Here is a 16,704-nt window from a genome sequence, read left to right on the forward strand (position 1 = left end):
AGGTTAAGATCATTGCCTGCTCTTCCAAAGGTCCTGAGTTCAATTCCCAGCAACCACATGGTGGCTCACAACCATCTGTAATGGAGTCTGGTGCCCTCTTCTGGCCTGCAGGCATACAGACAGAATATTGTATACATAATAAATAAATATTATTTTAAAAAAAGAGTATTTAAAGGGTCGGGTCTCAAAATCAAACAACAAACAAACTCGTTTTTAAAGTGTGCTAAAGACAATGTATCTCTTTCAGCTTCAAACTACAGAGCATTTGATAATCTACAGAACAGCTGCAGCTGGATAACCCAGTTCTCCCTGGATCCTGGGAGTCCTTACTGTTGCTCTTCAGCAAACTGCTTCTGCATGTCTGGAGTGTACTGTGGGCCTGGAGGACGCATGCCCAGGAATGGTGGCTGCCCCAGGAAAGGCATGCCTGCTGCTGGCATTGGTCCCATCGGTATTCCTGCCTAGAAGAAACAACAGACAACAGATTAAATAATATATGAGTTTTCTTTTTAATTATTAAAAACCTTGCAAAATTATTGTATAGTATTTTTACCAGTAAGATATACGATATATTCTAGTGGAAGATTAAAAAAAAACATAAGCTGAATATTTCTGCTAGTGTCAAAGGACACCACTGGTCTAAACTCCTTCAGGCTTCATGGTAGCACAGGGTTACATGCCACTGTGCTCAATAGGCCACATGCTTTGAGGAAAGGTGTCATAACATATGTATGTATCTTTGTTTTCCCAGCATCAGTGAAGACCCTGTCATATGGCAGTCATTTCACATGTAAAATTGAACTTGATTCCCAGAATTTATAAGACAATAAAAATTTGGAGGTAGAGAGAGATGGCTCAAAAGTTAAGACCACTTGTTGCTCTTACAGAGTACTGGGGTTTGATTCCCAACAACCACATGGTATCTCGAACCACCTAGAACTCCAGTTCTAGGGGATGGATGGACTCTTTTCACTGTGGCTGGCTCCAGGCACACACATGATATATATATATATGCAAGCAAACATTCATACACACAAAATAAATAAAACCTAACAAAAGATAACTATTTTGATATTCATATCAAGTTGTAATAACCTAAACTTTTACAAAAAATAGCATAGATCTAATCAATAGTAAATGGTATATCAATACAATAATATATACTTAGCTGAAGCATGAAGAAATAAGAATCCCTCAGCACAACACCTCCCACAAACTCTAACATTAAACATAGAGTAACAATAACAGCAATTTTTCCTGAGTAGAAGTTTCTCCTGATAGCTCCCATCTGAACCATGGATGGTCTTGAAGCCCACTGGAGACCACCACTTCTACTGTCTTGGGAGTGAGGAAGACTTGTTCCTTTAAAACATTTCCTCTTCTCTAAAAACACCCAAATACAGTTTCTTGGTTTTGGTAACAAACTCGCCATTCACCACTGCACCTGTCCACATGGTCTACCAACCCTAACTTCCTCTGGTCTGTTTCTTTATTGAGCCTGGGGTCTAGCTTTGTTGTTCAGGTGAAACTCAGGATGCTAAACCCCAGGCTCCCTCCTCACCCCTTCCTCCTCTTTCCCTTGCCCCTTCACAGGCCAGCCTTTAATTTGTAGGTAAAGTCAACAGTTCCACGGATGACTCGCTCAGTGCTGTGCCTTCCAAGTCTCTGGTCTTTTGACTTCCTCACCTCAGCACGACAACCATACCCAGGCCCCCAGTCCTCCTTCCCACTCTACTGTCCCATCATTAGCCCACCAGCAAAAGTCAGCGGCCCTCCCTAAACTGTTTTATTTTAAGCATGCCGACACTTGGCTCCCCCTCCCACCCTTTCAGCTCATCTACACCAGTCACTTTCTTAGTACCCCCAATTCTGCTAACCTCATCACTCCTACTACCCGCCACCTTCCCCAAGGCCTCTCTCCTCTCACTTCCTGTTCGATAGGATTCCAAAGATCAATATTAAGCTGGCCTTACAGTATCCTCAATTCTCTTGTCAATTTCTTTAACTTTATTTTATTATCCCCAACCTGTGTGTGTGCGCGTGCGCGCATCCATGCATGTACCACGATGTTTATGGGAGGTTGGAGGCTAACTTTGTGGAGTTAGTTCTCTCTTTTCATCTCTATATGAACTCTAAGGGTCAAACTCAGGTCATCAGGCTTCAGCAGCAAGCACCTTTATCTACTGAGCCATTTTGGTGACCCTTAATTATCAATTTCCTGATCTGGTCTTCTTTTTTTCTACGATGTGACTAGATGTGAGATTTCTACTTACTTATTCTTACTGTCGGTGTCTGTGCCCCTGCCCATAGTCCCACAACAGTTTCTTTACTGGAGACATGACTGCATGTGGCCAGGCCATACAAGGCACTGGAGCTTCTGTAGTTCCCTCAATCACTTGCTCTGAAGAAGGGCATGTGAATTTAGAGGCCCATCTAGGAGCAGAGGCTAACAGATGGTACCAAATGCCAGCTTGTGATGGGACCCTTGGAGGTAGATGCCTTAACCTCACCAGCATCCTGTCCTCACCAAAGACTCCAAACCAGAACCACCCAGCTGACACCACACTGAATGCTGAGCTGTTGTCTACTGCTACTGCAGACACTAAGTCTTAGAGCAACCTGTGCACATCGGTAGACACTGAATATAATCCATATGTGTATTCAGTAAGCGTTCTAGTTCTATTCATCAGCATCGTCAGCAACTCAGAAGCTGTCTCAGCTCTTCTCATTTATTCTACTTTCCTTTCGCTCTAGGACTCCAGCGAAATGCGTCTTAGGCCTTCTCTTGGATCATCAAACTCTCACACATCTCTTTCTCCATTTTGCACATGCGCATTCTTATACCTGTGTGGGCTTGCATGGGAATGCCCCAGGCGGATGCCTAGAACACTCCTTAATTGCTCTTCTGCCTATTTACTGAGGCATGGTCTCTCATTCAAACCCAGTGCTCACTGATACATCTAGTTTGCTGCTTGCTCTGGGGATCCTCTGCCAACACTGTCTACGCCTAGATTTTTATGCAGGGCACCATGCCCACCAGACATTTAAATGAGCCTCCTTCTTGCCATCAAGCACTTTCCTCGCTAAGCCAGCTCCCCGGCTCCTCTCACGCGTCCTCTTCTTATTTGGTCTTCATTCTAACGAGCTTCTTCTGACCTCTCCGGCTCACTGGTTCTTTTTTTTTTTTTTTTTTTTTTTTCCTTCTCTTAGTTTTTGTTTTTTTGAGAAAGGGTTTCTCTGTATAATAAGCCTGGTTGTCCTGGAACTCACTTTGTAGACCAGGCTGGCCTTGAACTAACTGAGATCCACTTGTCTCTGCCTCTTGGGTGCTGGGATTAAAGGCCTGTGCCACCCCCATGCAGCCAGCTCACTGATTCTTTCTTTAGTCATTTCTAATCTTCTTTTAAACCACCCATAGAATTCTTCTTTTGGTTAGTATATTTTTCAGTTCTGAAATTGCTTAAATCTACTGTGTCACTTTTTATAATTCTGAGTTCCCTACCAAGATTTTTCCACTTCAGCTTTTATTTCTTAAATCATAAAAATATAGTTCCAGAAAGAAAGAACACATAGCTCCATTGTCTATTCTACTAATTCCAATAACTAATATTTATTCTGAGTGGTTACCATGGTAGTTTGAATGAAAATGGCCCCCTTAGGCTCATATATTTGAATGTTTAAGTCCCTAATTGGTGGAACTATTTGGGAAGGATTAGGAAGCATGGCCTTGTTGGAGGAGGTGTGTCATAGGGATGGGCTTTTGTTCTTCAAGACCCACCACTATTCCCAGTTAGCTCTTTTTCTTTGCCTCTCATTTGTGGATAAGGATGTGACCTGTCAGTGACTGCTCCAGGGCCATGCCTACCTGCTGTCCACTTCCCACCACAATGGCCATGGACTCACCCTCTGAAGCTGAAAGCCCCTAACTAATTCTTTCTTTTATAAGTTGCCTTCATCATGGCGTTTTATCACAGCAATAGAAAAGTAACTGAGACAGTCACCCGCATGTGTGAGTTTGAACTGCACTGTGGCATACACCCACAATTTCATCTACTTGGGAGGCTAAGGCAAAGTGGATCCCCTGAACCCAAATATAATAAAACTCTATAATGCTGGCCAGTGGTGGTGCACAACTTTAATTCTAGCACTTGGGAGGCAGAGGCAGGTGGATCTTTGTGAGTTTGAGGCCAGCCTGGTCTACAGAGTCATAGGACAGTCAGGGCTACATAGAGACCCTGTCTTGAAAACTAGATAGATAGATAGATAGATAGATAGATAGATAGATAGACAGACAAAACTCCATTAAAATGTAAACATTTATAAACATAAAGCAGATGCCCAACAATAAACAAGAACTTTATACACAACCAAGAAGCAAGTACCTGCATTGCAATGGGTCCTTGGGACATTTGAGAGCTGTAATTCATTCCCATCATGCCTTGCATATTGGGCTGCATGACAGAGACCATAGGAAATCCTTGCTGCTGCATTGGCATCAGGCCTGCTGGAAAATACCAAGGCTTTATTAAAGTCATGACCTATGGTTTGATGTGGGAGTGTCATATATCAATCTGTTGATTTCATTGGTTAAGTTATAATAAACCAGCTGCTTGGCCTCATGGCTTGGAACATAGATGGGAGGAGTAAACAGAATAGAATTCTGGGCGGAAGAGGAAGTGAGGTCAGACTCTGCTCTGCTCCCGGAGACTCAACAGCTCTGCTCTCTGGAGCAGAGACACCATGATGGACGGAGGCTAGAATCTTCCCGGTAAGCGCACCTTGGGGTGCTTACACACATCATTAGAAATGGGCTAGTCCAGGTGCGAGAATTAGCCTGTAAGGGCTAGAGTTCATGGGCCAAGCAGTTCTTAAATGAATACAGTTTGTGTGTTGTCATTTCGGGCATGAGCTAGCCAAGCGGCCAGGGTGTTGGGGACGCAGCCCCGCCGCTCATATTTCAACAATGGTTTATTTCCTTGAAACCACATCACCCAGAGACTTGCTCATTGAAAAGCTGCACAGTACAATGGAAAATGCACAAGGTCCTGATGAGACAGGCCTAACTAAGAATTCCATCATCTATTTAGCTATGTGATCTTGGGCAAGCTATAGAATTTCATCTGTTAAGTCAGTAGCTCTCAACCTGCAGGTCGTGACCCCTTTGGGGAGACTGAAACTACCCTTTCACAGAGGTTACCTAAGACCAACAGAAAACACAAATATTTACATTATGAGTCATAACAGTAACAAAATTACAGTTATGAAGTAGCAAAGAAAATAATTTTATGGTTGGGTCACCACAACATGGGGAACTGTATTAGAGGGTCTGTCTTAAGTGAAAGTAATAAATACTGGTTCTGCAGAACTTGAATGTGGATATGAAATGAGTGACTTGGCCTAAATATGGTACTCAGTCTTCACCACGAGCCCCAGTGATTCCTGCCCTCTGGTATTCATAAGCTTGTATCATTTCTTCCCATGTTGAGCTCATATTACTCAATAGGATTCTGTAGTGATGACAACATGTAACTAACTGCTCAGCCTCGTTCCTTTGGGACAGATCTGGTATGACTGAAGGGCTAGCCTGATCCTCCAGCCTCCATCTCCAAAGGCTGTAATCACAGGTGTGCCCCTGCACCTTGGCCCCAAGGCTAGTCCCTAGCTTCCTTCTTGCTTTCTGGGGAGCCACTGTTGCACTATAGGAACACTCAAGCTGTCCTTTGGGGAGTCCATGTGGAGAGCAGGGCCCCTCCAGAGAGGCAGCATGAGTCTGTCACCTTGGAAGCAGATCTTTCCAGTTCCTCAAACTTTCAGATGACTGCAGTTCTGCCTGACGGATTTACTGCAGCTCACAGGATGCTCTGAGCCACCCAGCAAAGCCACTCTGAGATTCCTGACTCATAGGCATGTTGCAAAATAACAAAATGGTGATTTTGCAAAGTTTTGGGGTCATCTGTTATATAACAGTGGAAAATAACACTGAAGACCATGAGCTCTGGAAGTCAAATGAGTGGGCTACATACTACCCATGGTACCTTGAGTGTTTGCTCACTCCACTCTGTCTGAATGTCTCTATGTCTGTCTCTGGAACTCTCTCTCTAGAACTCACTGTATAGCCAGACTGGCCTCTAAATCTTCTTGAGTGCTGGCACTGCAGCACTCCTGGTTCTTCTTAACTTTGTTCTGCAACTTCGCTTCTCAACTGCAAAACCATTTAGTGTTTATTACGTCAAAAACATGCTATTCTTCTTCCCTTTCCTTACGCGAACATTTACTCAAAGCAGCATATGGGAAGCATATGTGACATAGGAAAGTACTATGTACACTAGCATCTCCTAGGCTTCCCCAGTGAAACATTCCCAAGAGCAGAGAGGAACAAACGTACAGCCTTTGGGGTTTAGTAATCAGCAACCGTCTACCATACACAAGGAGCAGTTCCACATGCCTTGAGCATGACGGAGAACACGAACTCAGCTTGAGCACAAACTACACTCCAACTTTGATTTTACTGCGCCCTGCAATCTCATTGACTCTAGCAGGCATGTCCAACCTGTGCGCTGCATGCAGCTCATCTGAGGATAGTCATAATTGCAGCCCAACACAAAATTACTAGCTTACTTAACACCACAGGAACCATGTAAACACGTGATTGTGTGGCTCTTGAATGTGGACAATGCCAATGCTGAGAAGCTTTGCTTTCTGGGTTGTTTTGAGACAGTCTCCCTGGATAGACAGGCTGAGGCTGGGATTAAGAGTATGTGACATCATGTCTCACCCACTTTTTTCTTCTTTCTTTAGAAACAAACAACAACAACAACTAAAAACTAATATTTAACTTAAAGAAGGACAGAACTGTCAAGATGGACACTACCTGTAGTTCAGCACTGGGTAGGTTAGGGCAGGAGGATTGCATATTCAGAGGCCAAAATACATAGTCAGATGCTATTTCAAAAAAAAAACGTATACTAAGCAGCAAAGGAAAAGAACAGTGTACCGTATCTGTCTTGTTTTATCATTTGCATTCTATATTTCTTACTGCCTAGTGTCAGAAGCACATCTACACTTGCAGGGTGACAGCTAACAGAGTTATACTGCTCATTTAGTTTGTCCTGATTCTTGAGGGTCTATGGGAGGCATCATCCTAAGAACACAGCAATGAATAAAACCAGAGCTTCCTGCTATGGAAATCATGCTGTAATTGGAGACAACAAATAATAAAAACAAAAACAAATCCCTATAAGTCAGGTGATAGTAAGAGATGGGGCAAGAAAGAAAGCATAGTAATTAATGGGAGACAATTTCAAGAAAATACAGTGGTTGTTCTTCTGTGCCACGTGCCCAAGGACCCGAAGGAAGGGCGGGAGCTGAGCATCATAGGCAACTGAAAAAGGGAATCTCAAAGGACACTGAAGGCAACGACCGAGCAGTGTCCTGGATAACCTCAACGCAGTCACAGCTTTCCCTCTTATCTTCAGGGCCTAACGATCATTTCAGTTTTGAATGGCTGATTTGGGTATTGGTATAACATTGAAGGATAAAAGTGAACAAAGTGAAAACTAAGTTTTCTCTCCTTGTCTCTTGATCAAGCACACAAGGCGTTGTGGGCAATACTGCTGTTGTTTCCTTGTATAATTTTTAGAAATCATCTGTGCTTCAAGTCTTCAAATGATCAAAAGTCCACTCTAAAATACCTTTAAAACCCCTCATGCCAAACTAGGTGGTACATGACTGTGACCAGGCAGGAGGATCAGGAGTTCAAGGTTATCCTCAACTGACCCTTGGAAAACTGGCCTGCAACTCCACCTCTTCCACTGATGGAAACGTGCTCTGAGCTCCCTTTATCTTTTATCTCCTGGTGACCTAGGAGTTTTCTGTTTCCCCAAGGAGTGTACTATAGCCAGCCAGCACTGTGAGAGGGGCCACTTTTCAAAGGTAGCTGGAGGCTGAGGGGAGTAGAGGGGAAGATAGTGGAGCTGCTGAAGGGAGCAGAAAAAAACAAGACAAGTGTAGGCAAACTCTTCCCTCAATTTTTGTCTATAGCAGAATGGGTCAATATTTTATCCCTAACTCCAGTTGCGTTCAAGGTATGGCCAGAACTGATGCCGGTGATGCCGGCGGGCTTCAGTTCTACAGCCAAGAGATGGGTGCACTGAACAGAGACATTTCCAGGGATAAAACGGAGACTCAAATCTTTTTATTCTTTATTGAGATAGCATCTTGCTATACAGTCCAGGTTGACTCAAACTCACAACCCTGCCTCAGTCTCCCAAATGTTAGAATTAAAGGCATATGCCCCCATATCTGGCTGAGACATAAATACTTTTCTTTCTTGAGACAGTCTCACTAAGTAGCCCTAGCTGGCCTTGAACTCAGTTTGTGACTAGCCTCAAATTTAAGAGATTGGCTTAACTCTTCTTCCCAAATCCTGGGATTAAAGGTGTATATTACACTAGTTTGAGACTTAAAGACTTTTAAATCGGAATATCAGATCTCTTTTATGTGCATCATTATAATAAGACCACTACATATGGAAAAAGCATACATGAGATATTAAAGAGGTTTGTTTATTCATTCAACAAACATCACATGGAATCTACCATAACACTCAGGCAGGGTGCTGGAGACACTGGGGAGCGAGATAACAGCTCCTGTCCTCTGGCACAAAGGAGGCAGAGACCAAACAGGAAGACAAGAGAAGGACAGCTTGTATCAGTGTCATCACTTGTTCTTTCTGTCCTGGCCCTGAAAAGTTTCCCTTCTTAGCCGAGGTTAAATAGCAACCTACTGATATAATGGGTTAGTAAGTTTGGGAAACATTAAGAGTGATTCCTTCACTCCCCAAATTAAACTTTTTTTCTTTTTCTTTTTTTTTTTTCTTTTTTGTTTTTCAAGATGGGGTTTCTTTGTGTAACAGCCCTAGCTGTCTTGGAACTAGCTCTTGTAGACCAGGTTGGCCTCAAACTCACAGAGATCCATCTGCCTCTGCATCCCAAGTGCTGGGACTAAAGGCGTGTGTCACCACTTCCCGGCCAAACTTTTTTAAAAGAAATTTTAAGAGAAGGTGTCATACAAAGTTAGGACTATAGAATAATTTTACTTCATTGGGCAGCAATATAACTTATCTTCTACTTAGCCATTTAATTTCTAAGTTCAGAAACAGTGAAAAACAGCTTAGGTTTGGGGCTGAGGATGTGGTTTAGGAGCAGAGTGCTTGCTTAGAATGTGCGAGAACCTGGGTTCCATTCCAGGACTGACAGAGAAATGTTAGCTCTCACATACCTTGAGGGGGTCTCATTCCACCTGCAACAGGAAACATGAAGCTGAAACGAGAATACAAAAATACATCAGTATCTTCATCTGTTTTAGATTTCAAACAAAACCTGATTCTCACCTGAAGGAAAGAACCAGACAGAGCCTGGGATCAGGTCAGTAGCACAATGCTGACTTACTATTTAAGTTTTTTACATGTATGTTTTGCCTGCATGTTTGTCTTTGCATTGCATGCATGCCTGGTGCTCACAGAGGCCATAAGAGGGTGTTGGATCCCCTAGGACTGGAGTTTCAAAAAGTTGTGAGCTGTCACATGGGTGCTGGGACCTAAATCCAGGTTCTTGGCAAGAGCAGCAAACATTCTTAACTGCTGAGTCACCTTTCTAGCATGAGAATTACTAATATTAATAAAGACCAAATTTCCCATGATACAAAGTATCGGTTGCTAATGTGGAAGGAACTTTGGGGTGTGCAAAAAAGAAAACAGACAATCCTGACATTATTCTTGACTCTGTCACCTGTGACTTCCCTTGGTTCAAAATTCTCCAAACCATGAAATGGGAGGGCTGGATTCACGTCCATTCAGTGAACATTTAATGAGCATCTACTGTGTGGAAGACTGAACTAGTTAGCAATCTTGAATACACATCAGACCAAGAAAGGAAAACTCTCGACTGGGAAAGTCTCTCAATTTCAGAGTCAGACTTGAGAGTTTCTGTGCAGCATAGCGAGCACCAGGAACTCTGTCAAATTCAGGAGCCTTTGCGTTTTACTACATTGGTCCTCCCACTCCCAGGACAAAGCCTGAAACTCAACTTCAGAGCCCATGGTTCTAAAGCATCTTAGTGTTTTGCTTTGTTTCTTTTTAACTGCAAGGCGCATTACCACTCTAGCTGGCCATCCATCTGGCTGTGTATTACTTATGGTTTTTGTAGAGGGACTGGGTCAGTGAGTGAATCTTGCTGCTGACAAGCAGGCCCCAAGAGTAAGCCCTCTCTATGGCATACAAAAGGCCATAAATAGCAGAGCTGTGTGTTAAATGGTTTTTGTCTGTTAAGATGTAACGTCTAGGCTCAAGCCTTCCTCCTGCCTCATCTCCTGAGCAGCTAGGACTATAGCTGTGTGCCTCCATGCTAGGCTCTGCTCACTGGACAAAATGTCTGAGGTGAAGAAGCGCTCTGGCTGTTGTCTGTTTTACAAGGCGTCACTAACACACCAAGATGGATAAACTTGGTAAAAGGGATACAGCTGAGTAGTCAACTTGTCAACTTTGTCAAACCAGTTGTGAAAATCCAAATCACCAGTATGGCGGAGCCAAGTGAAAACCTGGAGTGAGTTGTATTCTCTTTTACCCAGTTTTAATCCTCTTATTATCTGCTTGTCCCTCTGTCAAGTGAGGATACAGAACCCAACATTTGTCAAGGTCCCAACTAAGGTAACCACAGAGACAAGATATAACATGTGTCACAGGGTGAGAGAGATTGTTAGTGAGCTGCTCTTGTGGAAGACCTGGGTTCAATTCCTAGCATCCATACGTTGGCTAACAGTCACCTGTAACTACATATCCAGGGGATCTGTCACCCTTTTCTGATCTCCGAGTGCACCAGGTTATGTGTGTGGTGTATATATACATGCAAAAACCCTTATACATTAATAAATCTAAAAAATGATTTTTAAAATAATATCTATTATAGATAAATAAAAGCTACTTAAAATAAACACATATAAGAACAAAGCAAGTGTACTGATAAATGACTTATTATAGTAAAAATGTAACAATCCAAAGTTGCTTAGTGACCCCTATCTTTTTATGACTGAAATATTTAGATAACTAATTTTTTCCCCTGTGATTCTGTGTGTGTAGACTCGAATTGGCCAGAAGAGGGCATCAGATCCCCTGGAGCTGGAGTCACAGCAGATAGGAGCCTTTATTCCCAGCAAGTGCTGGGAATAGAATTCGGTCTAGAAGAGCAGCAAATGCTGTAACACAGCCATCTCGCCAGCCCCATCATTCCTTTTTGTTACATTTATGTGTGTGTGGGTGGGCGGGGTGTGTGTTCATATGGAGGTCAAAGGACAACTCGGGTCATTTCTCTCTGTGCCTGTGAGTCCTGGGATTGAACCAAGGTCAGGAGGTTTGGCAGCAAGCCCCACCCGCAGCCAGGCCCTGACGACTAATTCTAAGTATGGCTAGACAGCAGCTAAGTCCAGGTACGACAGCAAAGCCTGAGGGAAGGACAGGGCTGGGGTGGGTTATAGGGTGTGCCTGACAGCAAAGCTTCCAAGAAGGCTGAGTTGCTAAGTCTTCAACCTGGAGCTCTGCTTGTCACAAGCCTTTGCTACCAACCTACATTTGCTACCCTTGCTTTCGTGTCTCAAGCCTGGCCTCTGAGGTACAGTCTTCTTTATGGATCCTCTCTGCCTCAGACTCTGGTTTCTAACACCTCTAATACAGCACTGGTGAGAGGCATCTGCATAAGCAGCCCTTCAGTAAAGAGCCTGTCAGAAGATGCACACCTGGGCTTAAAAGGGTGCGATTCCTCTGACAGGCAGAGCTTTCCCTAGGTTAGCCTCATGGCCTTCTCTGACTAGGCAGACCTTTCCCTTCCTTCTTACCTCATGAAACTCTTCTTGGACCCACCAGCAGCCTACTGGCACTGCAGATGTGTTTGCTGCTCCCATAGTGCTTGCTATCCCCACCCCGCTCCACACGGACAATCTCAACTCCTTTCTCTTCCTTCCACCTCTTGCTCGGTGCAGCTGAAAATCAACTTCACTATTGTCCATTTTGGTGGAACCCACAAATATTTACATTAAAAAATATGCCAGGCTAGGCAAGAAACTGCAGAAGATGGAGAGACAACGCACTCACGGAGCTTGTAAGAGAGCAGGGAAACAGAGTGCTAAAGCTACTTGTGCACACACAGTTCAAGCACTGGGACACGCCTAGAGTCTTTTGAACCCATCAGAGAGCATCAAGAACAATAATGCTTAGCTGAGTGCGGTATCGCCCACAATCCTAGCACTAGTAAGACAGAGGCAGACATATCACAAGTCTGGCTACCTTGGGCTATATGTTGAGTTCAAGATCAGCCAGAGTTAAATTAATAAGGCATTGTCTCAAAACAAAGGACATTTTCAAAACAGTACTTTACACATACAGACATTTAATAACCATAACCAGGGTCACACTCATTCAGATTTTTTCAACTCTGCTGCTTTACTTGGCTAAAGGCAAATTTTGCATTTGTATGTCCCAAGTATTTACTCTAGGATACCCCATTTCATGAATTGGTCAAAAGCCTGTTTGCATGTGGCTGCCTTTGACCCGCCTTTTAGAAGACTAAGTAGCTAAAAGAAAGTACTCAAGAAGTGGCATTTAAGGCAGAAGAAAGGCTACAAAGTTCTAGTTTGTGATGCTTTTCAGCCAAAGGTTTAGAGTGTGCTAGTTTTTGGTTTTCTTCAAACATATTATGCTACAATGTTAGTTTTCTTATCAGATAACTTTAGCTCTTAGCATTGCTTTCCCCAAACCAAAGTATCCCTGAGTATATAGTTTCTCAGTCTAACAAAGTACCTAATAAATGTAGCAACACATGCCTTTAAGAGGCCCAATGTAGCCGCTTTTCTGTCCCCTATGTATTTGGTACCAGCTGGAGTGCATACACGTTTGTTGTTCTTTTTTTTTTTTTTAGATTTATTTATTTATTTATGTATACAGTATTCTCAGTACTCTGCCTGCAGGCCAGAAGAGGGCACAGATCTCATTACAGATGGTTGTGAGCCATCATGTGGTTGCTGGGAATTGAACTCAGGACCTTTGGAAGAGCAGGCGGTGCTCTTAACCACTGAGCCATCTCTTCAGCCCCCTCGTTTGTTGTTCTTGTTCTTTTCCCTAAGATAGGATCTCAGGGTGCCAGGCTGACCTCAGACTCTCCAGGTAGCTGAGGATGTCTTTGGTCTCCTGATCCTTTTGCCTGCATCTCCCAGAGCTGGTATTATAGGCATGCACCAGCATACTTGGACCTGTGACGCTAAAATACTATAAATCAAACCAAGGGATGCCCTTAACTTTCTGTACTTGTGATTCCTCCTATTCTTTTTTTCTTTAAATAAAGAAAACATTTGTGCCTAAAATATAAAATCCTTTCAAAATTCCTATAACTGGTCCTATTTTTTTAAATCATACATTTGATTAGACTAAAGCCATTTAAGAACATTTAGAAATTGTTACCATGTATATATTTATATTCCCCAGGCAAAAACAATTTATACTGACCACTCATGGAAAAACCCTAATGAAACTGTTACAAAAACAAAGGAGGAAGCAAAACATTTTCAAATCAAAGATACAAAGAGGAAGTGGAAAACCCAGCCACACAGGGTTGGTTTATTCAAGTGACTGCCTTTTTCCTAGCACGCATGTGTGTGGATATATATAACATATATGCACCTGTAAGGGTGGCAACTTTAAAATCCTTTACACGTTTGGAGTGTAAGTAATTCCAAATTAAACTACATGTGGGTAAAAAAAAAACAAACACTTTGCTTTCCGAAGATAACTTGGGATATTTAAAAATGAAAATGTGTGTGCTGTATATGTTAGCTAATTAAACTCAGATTAAGTCATGATAAAAACGGGGGTGCAGACTTTCTGGAATCAAACATTTCGCTAAATTATAATAAACTTAAGTTACAAATGCCCCTTTACCACTCTGGATACAGGAAGCACAGGCTAATAATTATCTGCAATATAACAAAGGGCAGATTTTTTTTTAAAGAGCTCAATAAAGTCTGGAAGCTTTTGTTGTAACAAGAGATCACCGCTTTTGCTCAGTGAATTCTTTGTTTCAAAATGTCTTTTTTAAAAAGGAGACAGTCAAGTGTAGAGTCAATCTACAAGACAAGCTCTATCTCAAGACAATTACTAATTCAAAGGTCTTCAGGTTTTCCTATTTGTACGTTTAGAAAAGAAAAAGGATAGGACAGGACGCTCTAGAGGAGGAAAGACAATAACTGCAGACACTCTCAGAAAGGCTCCTGCAGCTTTGTGACCAGGCTGTCACAGCCTTCGCTCCAACAGTAGCTCAAGCCCAAGCCCAAAAAGCCTGGAAGGGAAACGCGGGCGCTCGAGGCCCCGCGACAGGTGCGGCGGCGCCTGCACAGGAGCGCGCTCCCCGCGGGTCCCCAGGACGCCCGCGCCCCGCAACTGCCGCCCGTGAGCCCGGCCCCACCTGCCCATCCCGCCGACCCACCTGCCGGCCCCGCCGGTCCCGCGCCCCGCCCCGCCGACCCACCTGCCTGCCCCGCCGGGCCCCGCGCCCGCCCCCGCCGCGCCGCTGGCTCCGGCTCCCGGCCGCAGCGCCATCTTGCTCGGGCCGCCGCCGTGCCAGCAGCTGTCAGCCGAAGACAGGCACTTCCGGGGCAGACACCGCCCCACCAAGCCGGGGCCGACGACGGGGCGGGGCCGCGCTTCCACGTGACTCCAGAGCCCTCGGGCACGAGCGCCCCCCCCCCCCCCCCCCCCCCCCCCCCCCCCCCCCCCCCCCCCAGTCGATTCCCTTTGCAAACGCGGGTCTGCATCAGTGCAGGGTCAAGTCCTGATTTCTGAACGGGATGACGGAGCACAGGTGCGCTTTTGCCGTTCCTTTACACAATAGGCGGCCTTTTGATGGCTTTACAGCTGTTTGCCCTGGCACTCTTTGCAGAATCCATCACAGGCACTGACGGCATTTAAAATTGCCTTTAGGAAACCAGCCAAGAGCACACGAGTCCAGTACACATGAAAAGGATACCTTCCAAGGTGCACTACTCTTGTGTGAGTCTGCCATCGTGTCAAGTAGTTTTCCCTTTCCTAGCAAGGTGAAACAAGCACAAATGTGCTGAACCTACGCAGGGGATGTTTTTACCTTGACACCTCCACCCCTAATCAAGCTTCACGGAAGGAAAACGTGTTGGGAGTAAACTTTGCCAAGCTCTTAGATAATTACAGTCCGGTCTCTGCCACGGCTTGCCGTACAGCTTTCACCGACAAACTCCTAATAGGCTACTTGTTACTAGTCAACAACAGGAATTTTGCCGCTATGAGTTGTTATTGCTATTTTAGAAATGAGAAAAATCAGTCCTGAAAGAAGTTCATGTGATATGCCTAGATCTTAGAGCTACAAGCAGCAAGACCAGGATTCAAATCCAGGACAGCCTGACTTCAAAGTCTGCTTCTTTACCTAGTACCATGCCAAGTATTTGTGGGATCGTTTTGCTTATTGTTTGCTCTGGACTCTTCGCTGTCTTCTTCCTTGGACAAAGCTAACATTTATGTAGCAGAGTCCTGGAATCTTCACTGACCCTTTGACAAAGCAAGCTGTGTGTTAGAGCTACTACAGGGATCAGGTGGTTGCTCAGCAGTGAATAAAGAGAACACAGGAGATTAGGAATTGTCCCCATCTGAGTTAGTCCTGCTCAGCTGCTTCAGGATCACAGCCTTACCACACAATTTGTTCCTTGTCCTTCATCACTGCATTCCTTAATTAATTGCAAGAATGGTGCTGTCAGCAAGCCCTGTGTTCCTAAAAATTAATGTTTGCTGAAGGGATATTTGTTGTGAGTTTACAAAGCTTCAGACACAGAGCGACTTTCAATGTTGAAATACAGGAGACACTAAAGAACACAGTAGGCAAACAGTTCCAACAGTCTACCCACTTCCAGGAGACACACTGACTTGGAGATCTGCAAGAATAAAAACTATGTACTTTCATTTTCCACTCCCTGGAGCAGTCAGCCTATTTAGGTGAATTCTGATGAAAAAACAACAACAAAAACTTTGTCCCATCTATTCACGATAGTCTCCTCTCATGTCTGTATTCTCAGCAGTAAAGGGGCTGAAACAGGATTGCTGTGGGTTCAAGGCCAGTCTGGGCTTCTCTAGACAAATTCCTATTAAAGATGTCTCGCGTGCTGACTTTAGAATGAAGCATCAACTGCTGAGTTTAACTCAAATGCCGGCAGTCGTCTGCACTGTAGTCCTGTGGCAGCACAGATCCCGTGCAATTCTAGGCACCAGTTTGTGCTCCAACAGGCATCAAGTCTTTTTGAATCCCACTGTACAAAAACAGGCAATTAAGGAAAACCTGCGCATTGTGCACCACCTTGGTCTGCAAATGATCGCACTGCTTTGGCAGAGGGAGGATGAAGGCTATCAATACTTAGCAAAGATAAGCCTCTGGGAAAGTGGAGCCAGGTATATCAGTTAACAGGACTGCTCTTCCTTATCAGGATAAAGCACTGTTATCAGCTTTCATCTTGAATGGAAAGAGACAGGAAAAGAACCCGGTTAAAAGATGGAGAATGAAGTCAGAAAGGGAGAGGCCGATCATAATCTCATAGTTGCAACACTGTGACAGCTAACTATGAACTTCCTTCCCAGTGTGCTATAAG

The 16,704-nt window shown here is 44.0% G+C and overlaps 1 protein-coding gene across 1 annotated transcript in view; it reads right to left on the reverse strand.

Annotated features, from left to right (window-relative positions):
- Positions 1 to 14,700, reverse strand: part of Synrg (synergin gamma) — an 85,626-nt gene extending 70,926 nt beyond the window's left edge. Inside the window, exons 1-4 of the mRNA XM_050119577.1 lie at positions 14,568 to 14,700; positions 9,280 to 9,320; positions 4,383 to 4,501; positions 331 to 461 (exon numbers count right to left, since the gene is read on the reverse strand). Coding sequence (XP_049975534.1) covers positions 331 to 461; positions 4,383 to 4,501; positions 9,280 to 9,320; positions 14,568 to 14,638 — 362 coding nt within the window. The 5' untranslated portion in view covers positions 14,639 to 14,700. The remainder of the gene's footprint in view (positions 1 to 330; positions 462 to 4,382; positions 4,502 to 9,279; positions 9,321 to 14,567) is intronic.
- Positions 14,701 to 16,704: the final 2,004 nt, after the last annotated feature.

This window comes from Alexandromys fortis, unplaced genomic scaffold, assembly GCF_014885135.2.
Source record: "Alexandromys fortis isolate MF-2015 unplaced genomic scaffold, M_Fortis_MF-2015_v1.1 scaffold_173, whole genome shotgun sequence".
NCBI classification, from domain to species: domain Eukaryota; kingdom Metazoa; phylum Chordata; class Mammalia; order Rodentia; family Cricetidae; genus Alexandromys; species Alexandromys fortis.